The sequence below is a fragment of the Numenius arquata genome, chromosome 1, assembly GCF_964106895.1.
Source record: "Numenius arquata chromosome 1, bNumArq3.hap1.1, whole genome shotgun sequence".
Lineage (NCBI taxonomy): Eukaryota > Metazoa > Chordata > Aves > Charadriiformes > Scolopacidae > Numenius > Numenius arquata.
Genome location: NC_133576.1, coordinates 121329323 through 121356431, shown reverse-complemented (window position 1 = coordinate 121356431; position 27109 = coordinate 121329323). Strand labels below are relative to the sequence as shown.

Sequence of the window (27109 nt, the reverse complement as noted above, 5' to 3'; positions counted from 1 at the left end):
CGTGTCTTTTGAAAACCTCCAGGGATGGCGCCTCAACCACTTCCCTGGGCAGCCCATTCCAATGCTTAATAACCCTTCTAGTGTAAAAATTTTTCCTAATATCCAATCAAGAAAAACTAAAAAAGAGGAAAAAAAGAATGAAAATGTTGATGTTTCTATTAAGCAGATGTAAATTGAACAACTCTGCCTCCTGAAACAGCATCAGATGAAACCATGCAAACTCCTAAGCGTTTATGAGTAGGTTCAACTCTGTACACTCAAATGGCAGCAGTACAGATTGTATTTCCGTGGAAATTACCCATTTGAGGCGCTGCGATGTAGTATCAGTGGAATGTTTCAGCTGGTTCAGCAAGGCCGACAGAAATCCTGCGGTCATGGACTGGCAGAAGCTGTGCTCCATCCCTTCTCAGTCTACCTGCCCTATCACACAGGTCTGTCTCCTCAGCATTTCTCCTCATACGGTTCTTAAAACCCTGGGTCCTTCACTCTTACCACTCTCAGCCCGTCGTTCCCTTCCTTCATCACCAGTTCCTTGGATTCCAGCCAGCCATTCCTTCCTACTTATTCACACTGCCCAAGTACAAGCGGAGCTGCTTGCATTTGCCATGCGGATGGTGGCCCGGTGTGCAGCAGCCTGCTTTGCTCCATGCTCAGACTCCAAAGCTTATTTACTCTGCCACCTCACGGGCATCTTGCATCCGGAGGGTCACCAGCGCAGCACTGTTGTTCAGAAACGGGCAGGATGGAGACAGCCTGGTGGGCAGCTGTCAACAAACTTCTACCAAGCATTTTCACAGGCCCATGATTTAGCCAGACAGAGGTGCATTCTCAGTAAAACAGCAAATTTCCATAATGCTGGCAAAAGACGTGGCCAGCTGCAGGGAGTCTCCACTGGCAACTTCTGGCTTCGGAGGGGGGAAGCTGCTGGCACATCTCAACCAGCAATGGTTCATTTTTCAGCACAGGCAAACCAGTGCCCTGGCCTCTGCTCCCTCAACTGGCAGTAACAGTTTTGCTGATAAATTCCTCTCCCCGCCTCCCTCCCCCCGAATCAGCCTAAGGCAGACACCTGGCACATAACATTGCAACCCAAATGTTTAAGTTTGACAAAAGTTATAAGCGACTAAAATTAGGGTTTTAATACTGGCGTGTTGAGTGACCCCAGCAACAGGTGTTGCCAGCACCACCTGTTACTGTGGATGAATACATTTTTGTGCAGTGCCTGTACATATATTTACACACATACACACACATATATAAAGCTTCACAGATAGACACCTTCTAGCTCAAAGGAAGTATGAAATCCTCTACTTTCCTTCATTTGAGATAAAAGAAGTCAGCCTAGTAACAGTCTGAGAGAGCAAGTAAAAATCCCTGCATCCAGCAAGGCTGAGCCCTGAGCAGTACAACATAACACCGTAGTTCAACGCTGTTCACTTCTGCAGAGCATTTTAATGAATGGCTATTTAGCAAATCAAGCGATTCAGAGATCAGCTTTGAAATGTCACCTCCTCCATACAGAACATTTCAACATGGAATTAAACTACAGCAGCTCTTTCAGCTGTGGGAGACCCACATGGCAAGGAGCCTTACAAGAGGGAATGAGGCAGGCTGTAGGTCTGTGAAAAACAGTACCTGAAAGAAAAGAGGGAAAACCACCCTGCAGCAATTTTCACTGCAAATGTTCTCTATAGTTGTCTGTTTTGAAGCCAGCCATGCACTTTTATTTGGTTAACAGCAGCTCCACTCATTTCTTTCTCCTGGTGGCACCAAGAGCATCACATCTGGGACAGCAACAGCCACTGCAGCAGTCCACTGGGCAGCAGCCTTTTGCCAGCATCCAGGAGGACGATGAAGGGAGACAAGCTGAACTGTGTGAGCTGGAACAGCAAAGCCATAAATAATGGATGCAAGGTAAGGAGAAAGCACTGGGAGCTACAGGTCAAACATTAGTTGGCCAAGTTTGTGAGGCTCTACACTTGGTTAAATCCATGTTTCTCTTCTTCACACTGTATTCAGCACAGTAACTCTGAAACACTTCAGCTACCCAGTTTTAGGGAACATATCCTCAATGAGAATTACCCTACTGTGATAAAAATTAAGAAAGGGAAGGAAAATCTGTTGTGAACATGTGGACGCTCTTTTCACCAGCCCAGAGTCACAACTGCAACTGCCTAGAGCTCATAGAAACGGCTGTGGCAGCCATCAACATCTGCCCTCTTGCATTCAGCTATGGCCACCCCCCAGAGGATGCTGAAGATGCTGACATGCTGACTGACCTGTTTCAGGGATGAAAAGACAGTAACAACAACAATACAGAGGTGCTCATGCTACCCTTGTCTGGGGAACCTTGGCATTGGCGAAAGGACTAGCAGAGGAGAGGAAGCCTCTGCTGCGTGGCAGAAGAGGAGGAGGAGGAGGAGGAAGACAGTCACATCACCCCAGATGTGACGAGGAGCAGATCAAGGTGGGTGAGAGAAGGTCCCTGCCACAACTGATTGCACAAGGGGCTGCTGCTAAAATAGAAAAGGAAAAAAAGGCAGGAGAGAAAGGGACAGATTGAGAGAGAAACACAGACATTTCTTCTTTTCTAAGTGATAAATACAGCAGAGTAATAAATGTGGGGCCTTTTAATGGTGATCTTCTCAAATGGGCTTCGAAATCAAAAGATTTAATAACCTAGTCAAATGAAAATGGCATACACATGTCAGCAAACGTGTACTGGTAGGCCAGGAATATTTTTGGAATAAACTGACATTTGGAACACTAGTGTTATTTTTCACATTGCCATTTACGTAAAGTAATAGAATACAATCCTATAATAATGTAATAATTTAAACCGTAGAATGAGTTTCCTCCAATAATTATTTGAATATTTCCTAAGACTTACATCCAGTTATATTCTATTGGTACTGTCACCATATAAAATCATCTGTGAAGACTCAAATTTCAGTTTTTACCTGGAAACATCAGCTACTTTTATTGTGGCACTCATAACATTCCTTGAATACTAATTTAGCTCTTGGTGCTTCTTCTCTCCATTTATTCACTTCCTAACAATGAGATCCCTTTAAACACCTACAAGCAAAGCTCTGTTAATATCACGCACTGCCATATAAAATGTGCAGCCCTCTGAAGAACCAGGTCTTTTAAGGCCTTGTCTACAACAATCAGGAAAAGGCAGCTAACTCCTTTTTGCAGAAAATGCACTGCAAAGGTATGAACAGTTTTCTTAGCCGGTTCAGACACTGAAAAAAATAAAAGCCCCTTCCTTTCTATCAACTACATCTTGGTGCTGTCATTTCTGACACATGACTACAAATATATCAAGATCTAAGTCTCTCTGGGGGGAATACAAATACAGGCAATGGTTATAATTATTAGGAACTATTTCATCTAGTAAGTAAAAGATCTGCACGATGCACTTTTCTGTATTTTCATTCTTTTACCTTGATAGATTCTCACTAATATGTAAATTAATGACATATTAGAAAGCTCTCTTGTAGTAGTAATAGTCTTATTTGGTATCAGAAAAAGAAACTTGGAAGTTTTATTTTTTAGGACTTGAATGAATGGGAAGAAAAACAACTTTCCTCCCCCCCCTGCCCCCGACTTGCCAAGACCGTGATGGAATTCTGGCTTAAAGGACTGTGAGTATTTTCAAGGGTCTCTACATATTTTACAGATGCTATCATCTTTTCACCATCTTATGGTGGATCCATGAAACAACAATGAGGTACAGACACACCTTTCACAGACAAAAAGCCATTTTAACTTTTTAAGTTGAATGAATAACAAGTCTACTTAGAAGCACACAAATTCTGTGCTGTTAGCCAAGAAAGTTAGCTGACAACTGTAATTAAGAAAATGCTGCCTTGAGTAGCTACGTCAACCTTAATTTGCCCTCGGCAAACCTGGGTATTTTGTCACATCCATTTTTTACAATAGAAGTTGCTTCCATCATCTATCAGTTTTTACTGTAAGATGTAGAATGGACTCAACATCAATGTTAGGATTAACATTAGGAAAGTGCTGAATTAAACAAGTACCCACTTGCACTCAGTAACACCCATTTACACCTGTACAGCTAAGGAAAGACTTAGATCTGACAAAAGACATTTAGAGCCAAAGAATGAACAAAATCCTAAGATCAACCATTCTAATAACAATAATTGGATGCCAAAGCAAAAGTAGAGAAGTTACCACTACCTGCAAGAAAGCATAATTTCACATGTCTGCAAGATTGCTCTATTTTTGTAAAATGGAAATGAAAATTATTATTTGAAACAATCTTTCTCCACAACCTTAATTTCAAATGAGAACAGTATAAAATGTCTAGTTTTTCAGAGGAGGACAACAAACTTCTGTCCTCTTTATCAGAAAAGTCACTGAGATGGTTTGACCAGGTTCTCTTTTTAGCTCCATTTCAGATAGACACCGTGATAAACAAGTGAAAAATAAAAAAATTTGTCCTCGCAGTTTTTTAATTTTAGATGGCAACCATTGCTATCTTTGATGAACCCTGAAGTTCAAAGTCATACTGGGGTACTAGGAAACCATTTGTTTTTTCCTGAAAAAAAAAAAAGAGAAAAAAGAATAGCATAGCATTAAGTATGCTACAGCTCAACCAAACTCCAATTCTGCAAAACGATGCGTGAAACAAACCTTTTAATCTGGACGGGATTTGAGCCCAGTTGTAATCTGTGGGCAGGATGAGGGCATCTAAAAAACCAAACCCCCTGTGTGCAGCTCATGCCGTGGCCTTTACAGCAAAGCCCACCCTGCAGCCCTGCCTGCCGCGGGAACAAGAATTGTATTTCTCCCCTTCAGCTGGTGGCCGCCCTTCCCACAAGCTGAACTCTGAGAATTCTGCCCCGGCGCCCTGGTGAGCTGGGTTACATAAGAATCATGTATGTTGATTTCCCTGGGGAGACCCTGTTAAAATTTTTGTTTCAATTACCCTAAAATAGAAGATCATTGAAAATCAATCGCTTGTATTTCATTTCCAGATTTCTCTCAGATATTTTTTACGATTCTGGATAAGTACCTTATCTCAACAAGGTGTCCTTTGTTTACCCACCTTATTTACGTTCTCAGCTCTTTAAAGCTCTTCAAAGCTCTTCTATGCATTTATAAAGTACTTACCTCTAATTAAACCAATAATGTAAAGGGCAAAAATTCAAGCCAGTAATTAGTTCTTTAAGGCTTCCTTTTGAAATATGGGTGATCTTGGTGATATTCAAGATAAATCAAGGACAGCAAAATAATTTAAGGCTTTTGGAAAGTATGACAAACCAAGTAGTCAGATTCTTATGATAGCTCCTGGCAAACCAATATCTGAATAATAAATGAGTGTGCCATTTAAATGAATTAAGAATCCACTTCAGCTAGAAAGCTTTTACTGAACTAGTGCATTGCTCCATTGAAAGATAATTGATAAAAGTAATTTCAATCACACGAATTAGTGAATTGAACCACCTGAATTAAAATTAAAGTATGCCCAGTGGAAAAGGCAATTTGCAATAATAGAAGCTTCTGATAAGCTTTACAAAACAAGCTTTGCATCTGTCCTTCTTTATTTAGAGCAATCGTTCCTCTGAGGAAACGAGAAATATACGGTCCTGGGCCGAGGCCAGTGCTGGCAAATCTCCATTTCAGAAGAGCAGTTGCATCAGAGCCAGTCAATACCAGAAGGTTTCTCTGTGAGTAGCGCAGCCTGGGGTAAAAAGGGTGGGATGCTGATGCAGGGAGAAAACATCAAAAGATGACACGGACTTTTCGGAAACTGAAACAGACTGAAAAATTAAGATAAGCCAGTTTTCAAAACCTGTTAAAGAGACCGTGGCACCAACTCACCAGTGGTGCCAGGAGCTCCAAAACAACCAAAGGCATCAGGGTAAAAGATTTTGTGGTCCTCACTACAGAGCACACAAGCAGCTCAGTCCTCACCAGAACTGGAGTCTGTGCGGATGGCAGCGAGAGCACAGGAACAACTTTTCCTTAGGTATTATCTGTGGAAAATTAACTTGCTCCTAGGTCTGCTCTCTCTCTAGTAACATATCCAAACTGCAGACTGGAAAAGCTGAGAATAGGTTCAAACTTCCAAGCTTACCACAGGCCTTGCACTGCAACAATACATCGTGTACAGAAAGTTATTTCTTCCAAAACACCAGAAAAATCTAACAGGCGTTTAACGGCAGCCCTTGGCTGCAAAAGGAGCGTGAGATGCAAGTTAAGACTTCACACGTAACACCCAAGCAGCAAGAAGCCAAGCTGAGACTGCAATGGCAGGTGGGCATCTCCCCAGCAGGAAAGGCTGCCAGCCCTCTGCAGGGGGAGAGGTTGGTTCTCAGCTCAGGACTGAAGGCAGCATCCAGAGGAAAAATGTGTCACGTGAAACACAAGCCCTCAAACTCCCAAATAAGCATCTCCGGCTTGGTTCCTCTGGCTTCATTTAGATGTCTAAAAATTAGATGCCTAAATCTGAGTTAGTGATCTCTGTGGTGCTTTGCTGTAACTACAATGGGGTATGGACATACGTAGAAAAGGGTTTATAATTAACTTTGAAATCTGCTGCTTCTATTTCAGATCTGAAAAAGAGCTCATATGCCCAAAAGCTTGTCTAATTTTTCCAACTTACAGCAGCTGGTCTAATAAAAGATATTATCTCTATCTACAAACCTCATCCTGACTAATGACCCCAGGCTCCCTTTATAATCAAGGGAGAGAAAAAGACACAGCAAAAGAGCAAATTATTCCAGACTACGATAGGTGTCTAGTACAGGCCTTGGACTTACCTGTTTCCTTCCATTAACTTTAAATTTAGAGATGCTACAATCACTCATTCTGACCTGACACTCAGCTTTTATATATTTGAGTAGATAAATCCTTCTGCACGCAACCAGGTAACTCCACCATGACTGCTTTTTGTGTTTGTTCTATCTGTAATCTGCTTTTTCCAACCTCCCATCTATCAGCCCAACGGTAGCAGCGCTAAGGGCATGTATTCTCTGTTTTATTAAGAACATCAGATACAAGGGTAAAGTGTACTACAGTTCAAGAGGCAGAGTGGCTGCATAATTGGAGCAATAAAGGACAATTAAGATTACCTGTTAAGGAGCTGTATCTGAGCATGTTTCTGAGACCTGAGGGTAGAGAACATTATGCAGTTCAGGCTTTTGGGATGGATGGCATCTCCTGAATCTGCACAAAACCACGGACATTCCACAAGGAGCAGGCAGGCAGAGCCTCGACTCAAGAAGAATTCCTAGTATTAGGCTTGACATAGTAGTCAGTCTCCTCTAGCAAAGAGAACAGCATAAGCTTGCCTAAGCCTTCAAGACTATTCCATTAATGAACTTTAATCCTAACCTGAAATAAAGAAGAGATGATTTCTGTAGCATTGCTATGTTTTATATTGTTATCTCCTATTGCTAACAAAAACTAGTTTTTTAACTACCATAGTGCCGGAGCACATGCTAGGTTAAGGTACTAACAACAGAGGAAGATAAACTATTACGATAGCTTTGTAGCCTCCTAGGTTTAATTCTGTTTGTCTGCTAGACAGTGTTACAAGTCATGATCCCTGACCTAAGTCCTCTGTAATCTACTTTAGGGCTAGAGAAGATAAGTATAACAAAAATTAAAAGAACATATAAAGTAAGATAAGAAAAATGACAGTGAAATGATGCAGTTAAAAATCTAACTGCATGCTGAACTTGAGCAAATTACATCTTAATTGCAAGCAGAAATTAATTTGGATTTGCAACAAAAATGTGTACAAATTAATCATCCCACAATCAAAATGAAGAAAGAAAAGGCCAACACCTTAACAGCACCACAAATTGATTCTTACCTCACTGTGTAAGACGTGATTTAAGCTCATGTGCTCAATATAAAGCCACCATCACCACTGGAGGAACCACCCCTATCGTATCTCATTCAGCTACCTCCTTTACGGTTTCTATTCTTCTATACATCTGAAGATCTTCCCCACCATGACAAACTGTTACTTTTCACATGCATCTTACAAAATGCCAAAAAATATAATACCGTTAAAGCACAGGAATATTAAAGACCATTAATTATTACATATTGGACTCACTTGCTGGCAAACACAACTGAAATGCCGGGTGAAGAATTCATCCTTTGTGCAGGAATTTATCACTACCATAAAGCTACCTTACTAGCGCTGGAACAAGGAAAAAGAGGTCATGTCAGAGAGGACTATCTTTTTCACCTTCTTGCTTTGATGCAATTTATCCCCTAAGCAGGAACTGCAAATCGTATCAAACTGTATAAAAATATATGAAGTAACTGTATGGTTTATTTATTGCACTTTGACATGTAACGAACACTCCAACATGCAGGAATTACAGATAACGAGGCCAGAAACAACCACGTGGGTCACCTACTTTGTTCTATTGCTCCCAACAGACTTTTGCTCATGCATTATCTCATCAGCTTATGTGCACACAAGTACACGTTCGCACATTCAAAAGATAGTATTGATACTAAACTGTAGTTTGGGGTTCAAAACACAATAGTGACATTAATTCAACTGCTTTTTTTATGAAATAGTTTGCTTTTTCTTAAACTTACTTATCCAAGTAAAAACTTCAGGGTGTTGTTGATATTACTTACTCCTAGCAAAAGAGAAGAAAAAATAATAACTTGATATGATTTAAAAATTAAAAATAGAAATATTTTGTGAAAAAATTGAAGTTATTCATATTATCAGATGAAAAATGCAGTGCTGTTACCATAATTCTGTTCAGATGTAGGGCATTTATAGTACTTGTGTCCAAGCAGTAAATAGCTGACATATTAGTGCATCAAGCCAATTTAAATTACTGCAGTGGGTAAGTAACTGGGAGCACTGACATTTCACATAAATTGAGTGGGCTCTCAAGAGTCCTGTAAATATAAAAAGCTATTTAGATCCAGTTTATATAGTAGCTCACTTTTTTTCCTGTTTCACCCTATCACATATCAAAATTATTTACACCATCATTAATACCTTCTTTTTTGTTAAAACAGTATTTTTCTTTTAAAGATTAATTTACCTCCACTACAGCAACATGCAGTAAAAGTTCTTAGAAATATTGCAAGAAGTGTTCCAAGAGGTGACAGCTGATTGGAAAAGTACAATGGAATTTTGTTAGAAGTATCAGTTTGGGAAACTTCCGTTCATCAAATCCCAGCAACAACTAGTCAGACCTTTGGAAAAAAAAAAAAAAATAAAAAAGAGATACGGGTCCTTCTGCACTGCTACTGTGAAATCTGGAAATCTCATCAGCAGGATGCCTGATTTCTATTGCTGCACTATTCTAATGATGGTGGTAATCGTTGCAACAGTTTCATTCTCTTAGTGCCTTGTCCTTCCATCAAATGTCTAGAATTTGACTCCTTTAGGGCTGCCCTACATCCTCCACAGTCTAAACACATCCTTTCCAACATCTTGTTCTTTCCTTCCCAGTAGTAACAATTCTAGGGAATATAGCACAAACAGCACCTTTTTGGTGATTAAGAAGGATGTTCTCAGGAGTTTCAGAGAAGCTTGTGGGAAGACCCATGAAGTAGGGCTCCCTGGTGGGTAAGGGAAATCGCCTCATTCACAGAATAGCTCAAGTTGGAAGGGAGCTCTGGAGATCATTGTGGTAATCAGAATGTCCTTATCTTCTCATGGTGACAGCTGGAAAAAGCTCAAAGTCGGGGCAGGTTGCCCACGACCACATCCAGTCGGGTTTTGAATATGTTTGCAGACACTTGTTTCTAGAAGGGCCAGGAATACAAGACATCTATAATTTAATACAGTCACCTGACCAACTTCGCAACAGGAAAATACCAGTTTAGGTGCTTTTGTAACCTATACTAACACCAAATACAAACAAAATAGTTGGTAGGTTTCATATGGAGTTTTAGGATTTTTCTCCCTCGCTTATATCAAAGGCAACAACATTCTTATGCAGTTGAAGACTGTATCCTCCTTCAACTCCCACCAACGACCTATGAAGGAAGAGACAGTATTTTTGCCTTATTTGTCAAGACATGAGAGCACTAAGTACTGGATTTAACAGTGAATTTGGGCATTATATTGAAAGGAAACAATTCTATGTTGGAAATTTCATTAATGAGAGCTCAGTGCTTAAGCTCAAGGCCTGGGACATTTTGTCTTGCTGTCCAGAGCACGGTAAACATCAGAAAAATTCAGAACCTTATTATGCTTATCTTGCAGAACATAAGCCCTATACATGAATATGCAATTTACAGTGACTAGATATCCGAGGGCATTGCTATTGAGTTTACAGAACAGTTAATTTGTAAATTACAACCAATATAAATTCTGTTTAGGAATGAAAGGATTAAACGAACACCCACTAGATGGTGTTCAGTTACTGCGTGGGGTGTGTGTTAGAGCTCCAGCTCCTTTTCACCTCTGCTTTGCAGCAGACTTTTCTTGACGAAACAACAAATACGCTTGTGTAAGAGGAAAAAAAGGGATGAAATCACTCTCTTTACTAGAAATTTTCAAATGCTTTAGTAAATTAATTACCACCTGTGTTGAATGCGGGTAAGTGGAACTTCTGAAAAATATGACAAATCTAAACAAAAAAAGTATACGAGATTGTTTTGGATCTACTCACTAATATTCTATGGTTTTACTTAAGATACTTGTATTTTTGCAGTTGGTGATATTATCATTCTGTTCTTCATCCTCCCAAACTCTCCTGACACTGTCCACTGAAAGAAAAGGGTGAATAAACACTCAAAGAAACATATCCATTTTGCAATTAGTATTATTAAACAAATGTACTGAATTACCAGATGTCTACTCTAATAGAACCTAATGCATCACTTTCTTTTTCAGCAGAATTGTAATAATTGCAACTGACTCCCATTAGTGATTAGTGAATCTGCATAAGGGAAAAAAAAGAATAAAAGTGCTATTTTAGGGGAAGAGACTTTTGGCACAGGTGCAGTACTGTAGCACTTCAGATATTTTAGATGCCTGGAGATTACAAGGATGACTAGTGATAAAGGGAATTGCTATTCAGAGCTGAATTAAGCCAATCCCGTCATGTCAGAATTTCCAGAAGTAACCTTTTCCCTTTATAAGGCTCTGAAGTGCAACCTTACATGAAAATTTTAGGAAGGCCATTTTAACGCAGATGACCCCAGTGATAGCATTACTTTTTCCAGTAGCCATTGTGAGAAGATAAGGACATTCTAACAACCATGTTTGGGAATCTTCCTACAGAAGACTGCCTAGTGCTTTGGGTATTTTACTGATCCTGCACAGCCCTACTTCATTATTTCCATAACTCTCCAGGTTCAGGCATTATTGCAATGTCTAGCTTTTCTTTCTTTCCTCCCTCTCGTGCTTAATCGGAGTTCCTTTCAGTGGCTGACTTGCTTTCCTTCAGTTGATGGTCCACGTCATTCTCGCTTTTACCTTTAAATTAGCCAGGATTTTCTACTTCTAATATTAGTTCATTCTGTTATTAGCACATACAGAAGCTCTGAGCAAACCAGTAACAGCCCCTGCTGAGTCTGACTTGTTTATACATCATTAACATCTGTCACATACCAATTAACAGATGTTTGGGAAGTTTTCCTACAGCAGGGGCTCCAATGGTATGTAAGTGATAACAGAATACTCCTCTATTTTAAGCTAAGAAAGGTTTATCCTATTTTCATCAAACAAAAAAACTGGTGGAGCAATCCAGTTTTGGCCAGTTTCTCAGAGTACCAGAATGAAGCTGTGTTATAAAAATAAACCTGGGTTTGCTTAACCTAACAAGACCACTGCTGAGTGGTAATATAATTATCTATAATGCATCATAGGGTTAAGATTCAAAAGAAAAAACTCCAGTTTTAGGTAATGAGAAATGTTGGCATAAGAGCAAGTGGGTTTAAACTGTGCTTAATTTTAGGTTGGATATCAGAAGAGTTTTCAAGCAACAGAGGAGATGCTGTGTCACCATTTTCCAATATAAGCAGTGGTTACAAATTATTTTAAATTAAGCATGAAAAATCTTTAAAAGGTCTCTATTTTAAGTTTTTAAACTGCTAAAATAGGAGCTGGCTTTTAGAATATATATGATAAGTTTTGACATACTTAGCCATGAAATGCTAAAAACACGTGCTAAGCCATTATGTATCACCCTAGTAGAGGACACAAATCCTTAAAAACACATTACCAGATATTAAATGTTAACTTAGGTGAGCTGTGGTAATAAATACAAGTGTTCTTACAGTGGTATAACTAAGCAGAGATCCTTTTTCCTCCTTACAGCAGTACTGGACATAAAGAATAGGGACCATCCTCCTGAAATAAGCATTTATTTTAGCTGCAGAGGAAAGAGATTGAATTGAAATTTTAATCAAATTTTTAAGTAGGCTTTTTACAATTCTCAAAGTGGGTGCAAATGAACAGCAAGCAATAGATGGCTTTCTTGTAGCAAAAGAGTAAAGTTAATTTATGTTGCCCACTGTACTTTTAAATTAACCATACTGGTTTAAAAGCCCCTCTTACTTTTTCAATAGAGACAGCCTTTACCACTATAAACATTACAAAAAACATTTCTCTTTTCTGCTAAATAGTTACTCTCTTTTGCCGATTTGCACAAATCCAGAGAAGCAGATGAAATTTTTGAGCATTAGGTTTTATACTTTCTCCCAAGAAAGTGACCGCAAAACAGAAGTAAGATCTCATCAAAAAATCCATGGAGAAGAAATAATTGCTATGTCAGGGTGTGGGTGACTGTTCAGAAGTTGTCAGACACAGTAAATAAATACAGTCCCAATGGAAAAGCAGATGTCCATCCACATGAGACAAAATGACTAATTTTAGCATTCTCTATTATAAGAATATGCTCTGCAAGGCTCGCAACTGCTTGGATCCAGTCCACAGTTAAGAACAAACACACCTTACTCTTCTGCAGGAAGAACCAAATCAAAACCAAAAAACATTTAGAGAGGAACAAAAAAAAGACAAAAATTGTCTGTTTTCTGGAACTGGCAGTTTCTCTGGTGGGATACGTGACTGACCTAGTGCTTGCCAATACCAATACAGCAGCAAAACACCACTGTCCCAGTAGTTCCAGCAGTATCAGAGGTAATGGTGCAAGGGACGTGAATCCAAGGTTTGGAAAGGTGGCTGGCACTTGGGAGAACAAGCTGTATCATAGTGAAGACTTCAAACGTCAGCTCTCCTGAAAGACAATTGAAATAGTCTGGAGCAAAGTCAAATGGCAGCTGGCTTGGCCATGTTTTATAATCAATTTCCATATAAGGAGCCCATTTTTTAATTTTAATTAAGCCAAGTAGGATCGCAGCTCTTAATGAACAAAGTCCCAGGATACTGGCATTTTCTCTATACTGATAAGCTAAATAGAAAAACCAAAAATTGCTAATTAGGATGCATTTGGACATAGTAACAATGCTGAACACCTTTCATTTGGTAAGAACCAAGGCAGGGTTTGTTGGAAAACATGGTATAATTCATTAGCTATGGCTGAAAAATCCTTATGCTTTCAGGTGCTCAAGCCTTTCCCAGATCTGAGAGGAAAGGTATTTAACTAAAGATGCAGCCAGCAGAGTGACCAGGTGGTCGCCAGCATTACGGATGGTGGTGTGAGGACCAGAGCTCTCTGACAGACTGAACAACGTTGGAAGATGGATTCGATTGCTAAGAGTTGGCTCTCGGCTGTACTCTCCTCTGCAGTAAGGAAGCTGGTAAGCCCAAGAGAGGGCACTGCTGGTTAAACAGGTGGCTCTAACAAGAAAAACCTCTGTGTTTTACACATGGAAAAAAGTCTTGAAGCTCGGTATTTGCTTTTGTTTCACGGTAGATGAGAAAGGCTACTGAGTGCAATCTCCGCTATAGCTTCCTGCAGGTGCAGGGCTGGGGAGTGAAAAAGGGAGGATAACCCGGGTAGTTTCTCTCTTAGGAAATCCATGCCAGTGTTTTCCAAACAGGGAGCAGTGGAACATCTCAAAGGTCTCCCTGGAGACCCCGTCCGTTTGGCAAGTAAGGACAACTCCTCTCATCTGCCAAAGCAGGCTGCACACCTTGCCTGCTATCATTGCCTAGGAGAAATGTGACTGATACTCGATGACTCTACCTTAGATATTTAAAAAAACAACCAAAATGTAACATTTGTTATGAGAACATGCTGGTGAAAAAATCAGCCTATTTCAAGATTACTCAAAAAAGGATAAATCCTATGACTAATATAATAAAAATTCAGTGTTGGCCTAAGGAAAAGCACAGAATCATCAGCACCGAAAGAGTTACAAAAAACTGAAAATGCGAGGCTAGAACGCATGCTAGATTTTGGCAGGAGCCTGACCTGCACTCCTGGCACCTGCTATCACCCACTGAGGGTCCGCCAGATCCCCATCAGTTCCAAATATCTGAATGCAACCCAAGGAATTTTAAAAACAGACTGTACTTCTTAGGTACAAACTAATACCTGTCTGTGTTAAGGACATATGTTGCAAGAAATTAAAATACATTTAAGAGTGATAAAAATTCATTGAGTCTGATTTTCACGCTACATCTGTTAAGACTTAATTGTCAGTTAAGCAGGATGTTTCAGAACTGATTAAGTTCCACTGAATTTATTAAAAAAATAATACTGAAGTAATCTGACAAAAAGAATTCAGAACCCGTGGCAGAAAAAATCCCGGAGATATTTTCTGTGGTATGCCGACAGTATGTTCTAAATGTAGTTGAAATAGTGTGTGGTATTCTACAAAAATAAAAAAAAAAAAACAAAACCTTTACAAATAGGAAAAATATTCAGAGACCAAGAATGATTATACAAGTTCTTGAAATTTGCTCATATGTATAAAAAAAAAAAGTGACTTCTCTGTTAAGTATTTAAATATCATGGTAGCATGTCACAAAACTGGAATACTTGAATAAAGCAGAAACTGTTGCAAGACTCCTGAAATTCTAAGGCAGCCGATGTTTATACAACAAGCAGACTCCTGTTATTAATAACCAGATCTTTCCATTACTTGTACTACAAGTATTCTGTATGCGCACAATATATTTTCATTCGTTTCAAGGAATCTGTTTTCCATTCAGATGCTATTAAATAACCAATAACTTTCACACTTTAAATAACTAAATCCTTCAAGATGTGTGCAGAGACCACTTGCCTCTTGCTTGCAACTCTGCTGAAGCCTGACCAGTTTTATTATGGGTACTATTTTTGTGTTGAATTTTTAAAAATTGCTTTCATTCATTGAGAATTTGCAATATATCTTCTCATTAACAATTGTTTTTTAGAAAGCTAAATAGTTAGTAATATATTTTCAAAACATAACATCTTGCTGAAGTTTTTACCTAATCAGTAAGCACTGCAGTCAATCAAGATAAGAACTTTGATCTGCATCATTCTCGAGCTAGTCAGCAATGCCATAAAGGGAAAAATAAGAATTAATTACAACAAAGCCACGAGCTTATTGTAACCTTACTGTCATCTCATGCAGACATGACCACAAAAATACAAATGCAATTAACACACTGTCAGTATAATTTTAAGGATCAAAAATATATTTTCCTGTTTGACCTTACAAGGAATGTATCCCAGGTACCTTCTGCACTGTCTCTGTAACATGGTTCACGGCATGGAAATGGAAGGGGGACAGAAAAAGGACACCACCTCCCTGTGCAATCATATGCTAAAACCTGCTTCTTCTGAAGTGATTTTGCTCCATGGTTCCCTCTCCTCCGAACTCCACTGCTCAATCCTTCCCCCTGCTCCCCACCGGACCCCGCAGGCTTCCTCGCTGCTGCAGCTGCAGGGGCTACAGCGCTGGAAGCCAGCTCTCCCCCAACACCTCTGCTCTAATCCCCGCACCTCTTGCATCTATTTTTCAGATCCTCAACCTAACAAGTTTTTCTGAAAAATAAGAGCAAGCAATAAGTCAGTGCAGTGGACAGTGGCTAATACACCAAAAAAGCAGCCAACAGACCAGATTTGATTGCTGTGGGGTGGAAGACCCCATTTCCCCTCAAGAATCCCATTTCCGATGCTGTTATGTAGCACCTCTTGATAGAACTGCTACGAAAATGCATTAGTCTTTATTTTTATTTCGCAACAAAGCTTATGTCCAGACAAAAATACACATTATAAAGATTATGGTATTTTCTGAAGTATTTCTACTGTTTCTAGATAAAGAACTATTTCAAATTAATTCTTAGATAAACGAATCCCATGAAGATCTTCAGTGTTGCATTAGACAGCCTATGTAACTAAGGTATCAGTGTTTAACATGCTATTGCTGAGGGGAAAAGAAGAAAAAAAAATATATCTTATTTAGCTTATCTATTTACCAACAATTGGCTGAGGTACAACATTTTATCCAAAATGGTCTAATGTTTTATTCAGAACATCAATTTTAATGTTGTATTTGGACACTTAAGGGAAAGTAAAAGGCCAACTGGATACAATATGTTACTTGAAAGACTTTCTTAGGGTTGTGGTAGGATTTCCTAATGCTGTTTGGGTGACGAAGATGAAAAATTCACAGTATGGGCTGGTTACAGAAGCAGAAATTTTCAGCAGTTTGCTTATCTTTGCTTATGTGTGCAGATCCCTCAACAGGAACATTACTTTCCTTCACTTATAACTCTACTTTAAGAAATGAGTAAACAACGATGACTAAGAAGCTCTGGCTAGAAACGGCTGATTTTGTTTCATTTTTCTAGAACTCAGAAGAGATTCATATAATGACCTTAAACCATCATGATGCTGCTTTGCCTTTGCTTCACTTTACCTTCCATCTAGCACTGGGCAAGGGCTCATCTCTGTCCTGCATATCCCAGCTGGCAGAATTCTCTACTGTGTTTGGAGGAGTTCAGCAACATTGACAACATAGCAATGCTAAAAAAGGCAAAAACTCAAGATATAGAAACAAAAAGACTGACTCAGCTCGTTCTGAAGTGCCCATTTACTGGCTGCTCCCTCTCGGCTCTCCAAACCCCACCGACTGCACCAGCACCGCTAAGGACAATGGAGAACTCAATTTTCTGTCCATCGCAGCCTCGCCCTGTACCCTTTCCTCAGATTAGTTCACATTCATGACCATGCTGATGCTGGGGCAACATGAAGCCACACATCTTACCAAACCTGCCAATATACCACAATCTTGTGCCAACCACATTTTCACAGGAAATTTAACCAAGTCAAATAACTTCTACCAGCAAACTTAAAATGTGCTAATACTCACTGCCACGTAGGCTCTCCTGTGGAAATACTGCCTTGGGCATTCCTGGCAACAGAACACAGGAAAATCTGTTGTACCACAGATAAAGGAGTGGTTCAGGACATGAAGGTGCTACAATACATTAAATCTGGACTGAGCATATATATAAGGATCAAGAAGTCTATTTATCAGGTATCAACTGTTACCAGACAAGCTAACCTGAACGTTAGTCTTCTAATTGAAAGGAGAAGGTATTTCTGGAATAGAATAATCTTCTCCAGAAAAATAAACATAAACACAGTCCAGATTTAATGTAATGCAAAATCTTCATCTTCTGAATGATTCTTGTATCTGTAGTCCTTTTCAAAATTTAATACAGATTTCCTTGTATGTTCTACAACAGCAGCACACCAGAGATGATATTTCCATGGAGAAACTCTAACACAATATTGTCTGTATAATCTGGAATATGAGCCTAAGTATGCGCAACTGTTTAAAACACAAGTTTAACATGAAGCTGGAAAGGTCTTTTAAAAATACTCCTGCATTGCAATGAAAATTCAGTGTAAGTCAGCTGAACTTTATCCTTCTTATACCTGTTATCTTAAAAATGCTAGAATTTCTGATGCAACACATCAAGGTCGTATTATTCTTACTAGACATTGAGAAGTTTTTACAACATGATCAGAAGAGTAACACAAAACATTTTTTCACTAAACCACCATTGCATCAGATATGATGGTTTCCATAAACACCTCACAGAACACCCAGAAGAACTTGGCTGGTTCTGCAATGGTTTGCTACATATCCCTGTGGTAGCATTGTTTTAACATGAGATTACATGGCATATAGCCATGAATCCAAAAATCCCAATGGTGCATTTAGTATGCACTACGTTAACTGGGACAAAACATCTATGACACAAATGTTGTGCCACTTCTTATTTACTGTTTGCCACTGCTATAAAGAGGCGGCTGCTTCCTTCTATAAAATAACTAACGGTAATAGAATTAGGCAAATATTTACAAAGGTAATCCAGTGTGAAACACTGCATCTAAAAGCAAGCAAATTTTTTTTGGACGGTGCCTTTCTTCCTTTATAGAGCTCTTTGCTTTGTCAATATGCAGAACAAAATAAGTCTGTCAGGAAACTCTGCATGTGTTATCAGCTCATTCTCCTTAGATGGCAGGACTGTAAATATTTTTCTTCATTATCACCCTGACAGTAAATAACTTTGCAGGTGTGAGTTAATCAACAGCAATGCCAAGATTTCACAATTTTTGGCCTACCTTCAAGCAAATGAATAATAGAGAAACCCATGCACCAGGAAACAAATGAGCAGAACTGGTGAACGAAGGTCTATCAAGCAGGGTTCAAGATCACTTGGGTTGGATGACAGTTGATATATTTGCACTACAGTTCATCTGTTTTCTTATCTGGGAAATGTGTTCTATAATAAATTACAATTTATTGCATGTTTTGCAACCTTGTCAAAGGGCACACCTAGGATTTTTGCTTCAGTAATGAATTCCACCCAACTGTGTACAGGAATTCACTTGACAATCTGGACATAGCTAAAATATTTTGGTATTTTCTAACGTCAGCACTTTTGATCTAGCACCAACAACTCATTTGATTTACACAACACCTTATTTACTTTCTTCTAAATTTAATTATACTGAAAAACTAAAAGGAGATTTCAAAGTAATTCCCAAATGACAATCATCAGTGGCTGTTGGACCCCTATTCCCAATCCATAACTGCTTCTCATCCCCTCTTTTTGCTTGTCTTTTTCCCCTTTGGGAGTGTTTATCTCTGAACAGGAACAAAGCAACAGAATATGGTGATCAACCTCAGCAGTATTTCTTGGTGTACACAGCTGAATTGCTCATGAGGCTGGTCATATGTTCCTGCCTATTATCTGTAAAAAAGACAGCAGAAACAAAACTTTAGAACAGCCCTAAGCCTTCCACATTATTATATACAGCAACCAATTGGCCAACTCCAAGTAAATATTTATGAAGATGAATGGTTACTGCCAGGGTGCTTCAAATTTTTCCAAGAGGGTATTTTTTTCATTAGTGATTAATCAAAAATTGGTAGAGAATAACCAAATCATTACAGCTTTAAGTTCAGCATTGTACGACTCACCACTTGTATGCAGTATCACATGTTAAAACTGCATGTCAGTATGCCAGTAACCAAAGGGCTTCCTAGGATTAGGAATGGCATGCCTGTCTAAAACCACTGTTCAGGGTGAAAGGGAATTAATTTTATGATATAAGCAGAAAGTTTCCAAAAATAATTGCTGTTTTGCTATGAAGTTCACCATCTTGATCTACTCTGAGTATACCTGGACAGATACTTGAGATAGGTCTGTATTTTCCTCGTATGAAACTCTCCTAAACACAATGAAAGCACCACTGCCTTGAAAATACTTAGAACACTGTATTTCTCTCCTAACAAATGCTATGTCTGTCTCCGGTTACAAGAAAACTTAAAATCCCAAGCAATATGACTTGAAGAGAAATGCTTACTGTTGTGTTTATGCTACTGACCAAAGAACCCACACCAATAATGCTTAAAAAATGTTTAGAAGCATTAGATTCAAGTATTAACATTTTTCTATGAATTGTCTATGATGCTGTTGTTGTAAGCCTGACCTCAATTTGAAATGCTAAATACACATTAGTGCAAAGATTTTTTTTGTTCACGTGTTTTTTCGTGTCATTATTTTTTCTTTTCTATTTAACGCTGGTTTCTTACTTATATTAGCAAAGTAACTGAAATTAACTTGGCTGCAGTACAAATATATCTTACCCGCATACCACTTCATTTAAAATCTGCATGTGTACTATCATAGTTGGAGTAACCAATTAATATGTATGAACTGCTAAGACTGAAAAACACTTATTTCTCTAACCTTGCTTTCACAGACAACTGTCTGAAACCCACACCTTCAAAACTGGAAATTTCAGTATGCACTGTCTTTCCATGTTTCAGCTGGAAACCTCAAAAGAAAATCCCTTCTAGGTTTTTAACTTAATGACCTAAGTTTTGAAGGGGAAAGAACTCTTTCCATTAGTCATATATTAAAAAAAAAAAAGTTATTTTGAGAGTCTTCATGACTCTCAAGGTCATAAAGTCCTTCTAAGGATTTATATTCAGCTTTGTATAATATTAGAAGTCGTGTGTCAGTAGTGAAGCCATGTATCCTTATCACCTATACATTTTTGTCAGACACAAGAAAACTTCTTTTATTACAGATTCTTGTGTCCTATCCTTTGACCACTTGCAGGTCAGTAAACTCACTTCTGCCCCAGGTTTCCTGCAGGCTCGAATTCCAGTGCGGTCAGGTCTCCTGCTTCCTCCCTGTCTCTCAAGCTCTTCCACATTACCTTGAATTCCCTTGAATTGGGGGTATTGCCTGCTCAACACCCTCCAGTCACTCAGATGTTTGCTGCCAGCTGGGCAGAGCACCCCAAGATATGACTGCCTTTTGCTAGACAATCTGCTGCTCTCATGAGTATGTGCAGACTGCAGCAAACAATAACTGAAGTTGGGATTTCCCTCTCTTTCTCTCAGCAGAGGTACTAACAGAGCATTTGTCCTCTGAGTGACAATCCTCTTTGAAATTTGGAGAGCTTCATCTTTCTAAAGCAAAAAAATACTGGGAAAGCTGTAAAAGCCAATTTTTTGGAGAAAAAACATATGTTTTAAAAATTACTGTAATGTGGAAATTACAGAAGATGATACAGATAAAGATAAAGGAAGCTTAAGATGGTGCAGAGTTAATGGGGCCAGAAAAACCTGGAGGAAAGGAGGACAACAACCTATGCACTTTTTATGTGTCTCCTGGTCCTATCTTCTCCTCAGAAAGCATGCTTTTAAAAGCACTGTTTTAAAAACATTCATAGAATTTTTATCTGTTCTTAACTAGGTTTTATCAAATCATTTATCTCTCTCAGAGGAGATTTGAAACCAGATACCTCGAGCTGAGCTCAATGCTTCATTACACTCATTCAAGTCACTCCCATCACTGCCTCTTCTAAGAAAAAAGGTCAGAGTACTTAGTCATGAAGTGGATAGGCAGATAACGGGGCCAGGAATGGTATGAACACTATTATATTACAGTCCTAGCATTTTCTGTGACATGTAAGTAATTGAGGAACTACATACTGATCAGACATGTAAATTATGCAGAGACGTAATGTCATCGTCAAGTCACCAGATTTCTAAATCATCAGCCTCACTTCACTGGTGTAAAGGTAGCTCTGAGAATCCATATGCACAACATTTATAAACTGGCTTCTGCTGATTTATGTCAGGTAAAGGATCTTATCCCAGTGATTTGCAAATTACATCTTTAAGGGGACCTGCAGGTTTATTTTCCTTCATAAATACAATGATGAGAAAATGACTTACGTTCAACTTGATCAAACATTACTGAGAACAAGAAATCTCTTGGTGTCATGTAATATTCTCCTTCATATTCCAATGATGCAAAATGCATGAAGCGATGCTTCCGAAGAGACAGCCTTTCGTCCCTTTCCTCATTAATGACATCTTCCTTCTGAAACAGAAAAAAAATTCATGCAGAAAGATGGTTGCATTTGTACACCAACTCTTGTCATTCAAAAGAATGCTATACCCGATCTTGATCAACCTCAGTATTTTGTGGGCAGCCACAACAAGAGAATACCAGGAACTAAAGGTTTTATGCCACGGTCTTAATGAATGACATGCTTATGTGACATCCAAAGTATTTTTTGGCTTCACTGAGAGCATGCCTTAACAACACAGCTGAGCCAAATTAATGGCTTGGTGTCACCAGAGCTCCCTTTGCTTCCCACTCCCTTGCTCTTGGCCTTATGATCCTGAACCTCCTCATTTGCCAGCTCTGCTACTTTTCAGTCTCTTGCTGAGCCAAATTCAGCTCGCTAACTCAACAAAAAACTAAACTGACCAAACAGCAAACAGTATTTTGCCAGCTTAGTGACTGGCTCAGCAAAGGTTGAAATGTGCTCTGTATCCATGCAAATGATCCACTCCTGGAGTTAATTATCAAGTTCTGGAGCAACTCCTAAGATGTGAGTCTAATGAGGTTCTAGTTTAAGTATGGGCCCATCTTTCAGAGAAGTTAGAAACATGGAAAAACAATGAAAACACCAACAAAAGACTCAGAGATTGTATCATCAGCCCCAAAGATTCAAATAGTTAAGCAATCAAAAAACTTCCACCACACCACCTCCCTTAAATATTGAGACGCATGATCGAAATCATACAAGTTGGTAGCACTCTGATGAGCAGTAACAGCATTACTGGCAGCAAGAGAGGATACAGACATACTGAAAGAGAGACGTTTTAGGATTTCAGAGATAGTAGGTGACAAAAAGAAAATGAGACACTCTAAGATTCAGAACAGTCTGTGTGTATGTGAACATTAATCACGGAACAATTTTTACCACTAGCAGCATCACTCAAATTTTAGGACTGTTCAAAGATGTGAGAAAGTGAAGGAAAAGTAAAAAAATCCAAATCTAAGTACCAAGATCCCAACTCGAACATACTTGAAACAAGTCAGTAAACAGCAAGATGGACCTGCAGGGAGGTCAGTGCCTGTGGCATTACTCGGTGTGTGACGCAGCTGAGCTGGTACAGCCTAGTGCATGGCCAACTAAGGTGCTGCATCACGTCTTCCAGTGAACAATCAATGGAAAAAAAGAAAGCTATCAGAAGTAGTCAACATGGATTCACCAAGGGGAAGTCATGTCTGACTAACCCGATAGCATTCTATGATGGCATGACTGGATGGATAGATGAGGGGAGGGCGGTGGGTGTTGTCTACCTTGACTTCAGCAAGGCTTTTGAAACAGTCTCCCACAGCATCCTCATAGGTAAGTTTAGAAAGTGTGGGTTGGATGAATGGACAGTGAGGTGGATTGAAAACTGGCTGAAAGACAGAGCTCAGAGGGTTGTTATTAGGGGCACAGAATCTAGTTGGAGGTCTGTAACAAGTGGATTCCCCCGAGGGTCAGTATTGGGTTCAGTCCTCTTCAATATATTCATCAATGATCTGGATGAAGGATGGAATGTACCCTCAGCAAATTTGCTGACGATACAAAACTGGGAGGGGTGGCTGACACGCCAGAGGGCTGTGCTGCCACACAGCGAGACCTGGACAGGCTGGAGAGTTGGGCAGAGAGGAACCTGATGTACTTCAGTAAAGACAAGTGTAGGGTGCTGCACCTGGGGAGAAATAACCCCATGCACCAGCACAGGTTGGGGGCTGACCTGCTGGAGAGCAGCTCTGAGGAAAAAGACCTGGGAGTCCTGGTGGACAACAGGATGACCATGCACCAACAATGTGCCCTTGTGGCCAAGAAGGCCAATGGCGTCCTGGGGTGAATCAGGAAGAGTGTGACCAGCAGGTCGAGGGAGGTTGTCCTCCCCCTCTAGTCTGCCCTGGTGAGGCCCCATCTGGAGTACTGTGTCCAGTTCTGGGCTCCCCAGTTCAAGAAGGACAGGCAACGGCTGGAGAGGGTACAGCAGAGGGCTACAAAGATGATTAGGGGCCTGGAGCATCTCTCTTACGAGGAGAAGCTGAGGGACTTGGGTCTTTTTAGTCGAGAAGAGAAGAGTGAGGGGGGATCTGATCAATGCTTATAAATTCTTAAAGGGTGGGTGTCAAAAGGATGGGGCTGGTCTTTTTTCAGTGGTGCCCAGTGACAGGACAAGAGGAAATGGGCACAAATTTGAATGTAAGAAGTTCCACCTAAACATGAGGAGGAACTTCTTTACTTTGAGGGTGGCAGAGCACTGGAATGGGCTGACCAGGGAGGTGGTGGAGTCTCCTTCTCTGGAGACATTCAAAACCCGCCTGGACAAGTTCCTGTGCAACCTGCTCTAGGTGGACCTGCTTTGGCGGTGGGGGGTGGACTAGATGATCTCCAGAGGTCCCTTCCAACTCCATGTGATTCTGTGATTTGCTTCTGTCAAACCTTGGGTTTTAATGAAGATGGTGGGGAGGGTACCAACAACAAGAAAAAAAACAAAATACTCATAATTTAGAATTAAAACAGTCATATTTTGATATGCAAGGAGAATGATACTTCTAAATATCTGAAGCCAAGGTTTGCTTTGTTTGATATAGGACCAGTTTGTACCAATATTACTGCTTTAAGCTTCTTACATAGTATGGAGCTTCATCATGGCCTACAACACAGCTCCGTGATTCAGATCTGTATGTTCTGGAAAACTAAACTGTTTAAAACCAAATCTAATGTAATGAGAACTTTAGCTGTCTTCTTTTTAAAACTTTGGGGGACAGGTGGCTAATTGCTTAGTTAACAAGATTCAACAAACATTGCAGATATCAAATGCATAGTTCATAGTTGCTGGGTATTAACATGCAGCATTCTTATTACAATCATCTCCTTCTCATAATAACATAAGCAATTTTTGCCCAACGGCAAATTTTTAAAAAAATGGAAAATTGCTTCACAGTTCTCCTTTAACTAAAATTGTGGAATGAAAACTAATCTTTCTGCACAAATACAAAATCAAAAAGTTTAGACAAGAAGGAAAGAGCTAATCCTACAACATCTTCAAACCAAGTGGATTTTCAAGTTTCTTAGGTCTTGCAGTATTTATCTGAATTCTGTCTCAAGCTAAACATGTTACTGATATCAAAGCACTGAATTTCAGCAATCCACAATTTTAATTGAAATAAATAGGTACAAGTTCATATATTAATTCTGAAGAGTGCCTTGTATTTGGAAGAGAATGTATTCCCATCAGAACTACTGTAACGTGTGACTACAGATTCATCAAGCCCCTTTCTGTTCGTGCCTGATTTGCAGAACAACCTCGGGAACATGGGTCAATTCTTACGGAAGTCACCTTCAAATACTAGCACAAATGAGATAAACAAACCTTACGGGATGAAATGCATCAGCTGTGCCATCTCCTACTTTATTTTCAAAGCTTTTGCAAAATCCTTGACGTTCTGTAACTGTATGAGAAGCTCAGAATCTGCTGAAAGCACTCTGACCCCTCTGGACGTCAGTACGAGCTCAGCTAGAACTATAGTAGACCTCAGCTGCTCATGTGCAACTGCTTACCACTCCTGAACAGCGTATGGTCCTCAGACTGAGAACTCATGGCACTCCAAGGGCAGTAAAACAATTTATACCAGCTACAAAGCTGACCTGCCATCTTTATGATGACAGGTATCTTTATTTCTGCTTTCCCCTCATGTTTTAGTGTGGTTATTATGACAGTCTGTACAGCATACTCCAAGCATGTTAATGTTAAGAGAAAAAAAAAGACTGTGCAACAATCAGGAGTGCAGAAGTATAACATGAAGGCAAAATATTTGCAATTATCTCATATCCCATTATTTTGCACTTTAATTTATGAAGGAGCACAAGGCAGACCTCAGTCAAGGTCTGGGATAGAACTATGTACAGACGAAATAAAAAGCCTATTAAAATATTTCAAAAAAGTGGAGTAAGTTTTACCCCCCCTTGACAGTTATGAGAATAAAGGCTGACATTTCCCCAAGTGGGTGTGCATTCTGCACAAAACCTAAGAAAAAAATAATCTGAAAGTTTTTATTAAGATCATTCTTCCTACAGAACGTCTGAGAGCTGAGGGAACTGGGCTTTTTCAACTCAGAGAAGAGAAAGCTTCAGGGGGACCTAATAGCAACCTGCCAGTGCCTACGGGGAAGTTATCAAGACGGCTGAGCTGGGCTCTCCGCTGGAGCTTCATACAGCTACATCACCAGCACCTCCACTGAATGTGGTTAATCTGGATTCCCTTTGTAACAAGTGGTGAGAACAGCAGTTCTGGAGTGCAATCACAGGGACTTCTTTTAGCTGTCTGGACACACAGTTCAGAAGATGCAGAAAGGGATACAGCACTACAAAAACAGTTGACCTTTCTTCACACCAAACATGTTTGCACAATTTTATTGCATGAGAGACTGAAAATCTGGGCAAACGTAACTGGACAGTGGAAGCTTGGAGGAGATGAGGTGGTGGCAGGGGTGTTACCCGCTTCAGCCAGGCCAGAAAGTGTGGAAGGAATATGAAGATTTTTATTGCCCAGAGTGAAAGGAGGTAGCTTTAACAGCCACATACTCAAATGGCACATCACGATGACGTAAGGTCTTTTAATTGCCATCTTTCTCACAATGTTTTCCAAACCCAACAATAATACTGTTCAAATTGGTTTAATACCAATTAAGGACTTGAACCTGCTACATTTGGCTTCAGAGACTAGAAATTCACAATCAAGTTGTAACCACATCGAAAAAGTGATGACACTTCAGGTGTAAGCCATATAATTTATAATTTGACAAAAATTCTCAATACAATTATTTGTGCAATTTTAATTAAATTGAATGTAGCTGGATGATTGCCCTTTAAAGATGAGTACTGATGATCTTATGCTTAGTCTTCTTAATTTCTTTCTTAAACATACTGCCAGCATTTAATTAAGCTTTGAGTGACATCTTTCTCATATTTTGGTCATCACACTTTCATTAGCCTCACTGCCAACTATGGCCCTCATACTGCCTCAGTTCTTCTCCATTTCACCACACCAAATCACTCTCATAACCTAAATAAACAGTACAAAGATAACACTTTACTATGATTATTCTCCAAGTCAAAAAGAATAATTTCAGAAGGTGAAGAGGGACTCAAAGCTGGAGAGGGACTTTTTACAAGGTCATGTAGTGATAGGACAAGGGGTAACGACCTCAAACTGGAAGAGGGGAGATTTAGATTAGATATTAGGAAGAAATTTTTCACTATGAGGTTGGTGAGACACTGGAACAGGTTGCCCAGGGAAGTTGCGGATGACCCATCCCTGG

At 39.6% G+C, this 27109-nt stretch overlaps 1 protein-coding gene across 1 annotated transcript in view; it reads right to left on the bottom strand.

Moving 5' to 3' along the window:
* Positions 1-27109, bottom strand: part of MICU2 (mitochondrial calcium uptake 2) — a 147250-nt gene that overhangs the window by 40721 nt on the left and 79420 nt on the right. Inside the window, exon 2 of the mRNA XM_074160345.1 lies at positions 21652-21799. Coding sequence (XP_074016446.1) covers positions 21652-21799 — 148 coding nt within the window. The remainder of the gene's footprint in view (positions 1-21651; positions 21800-27109) is intronic.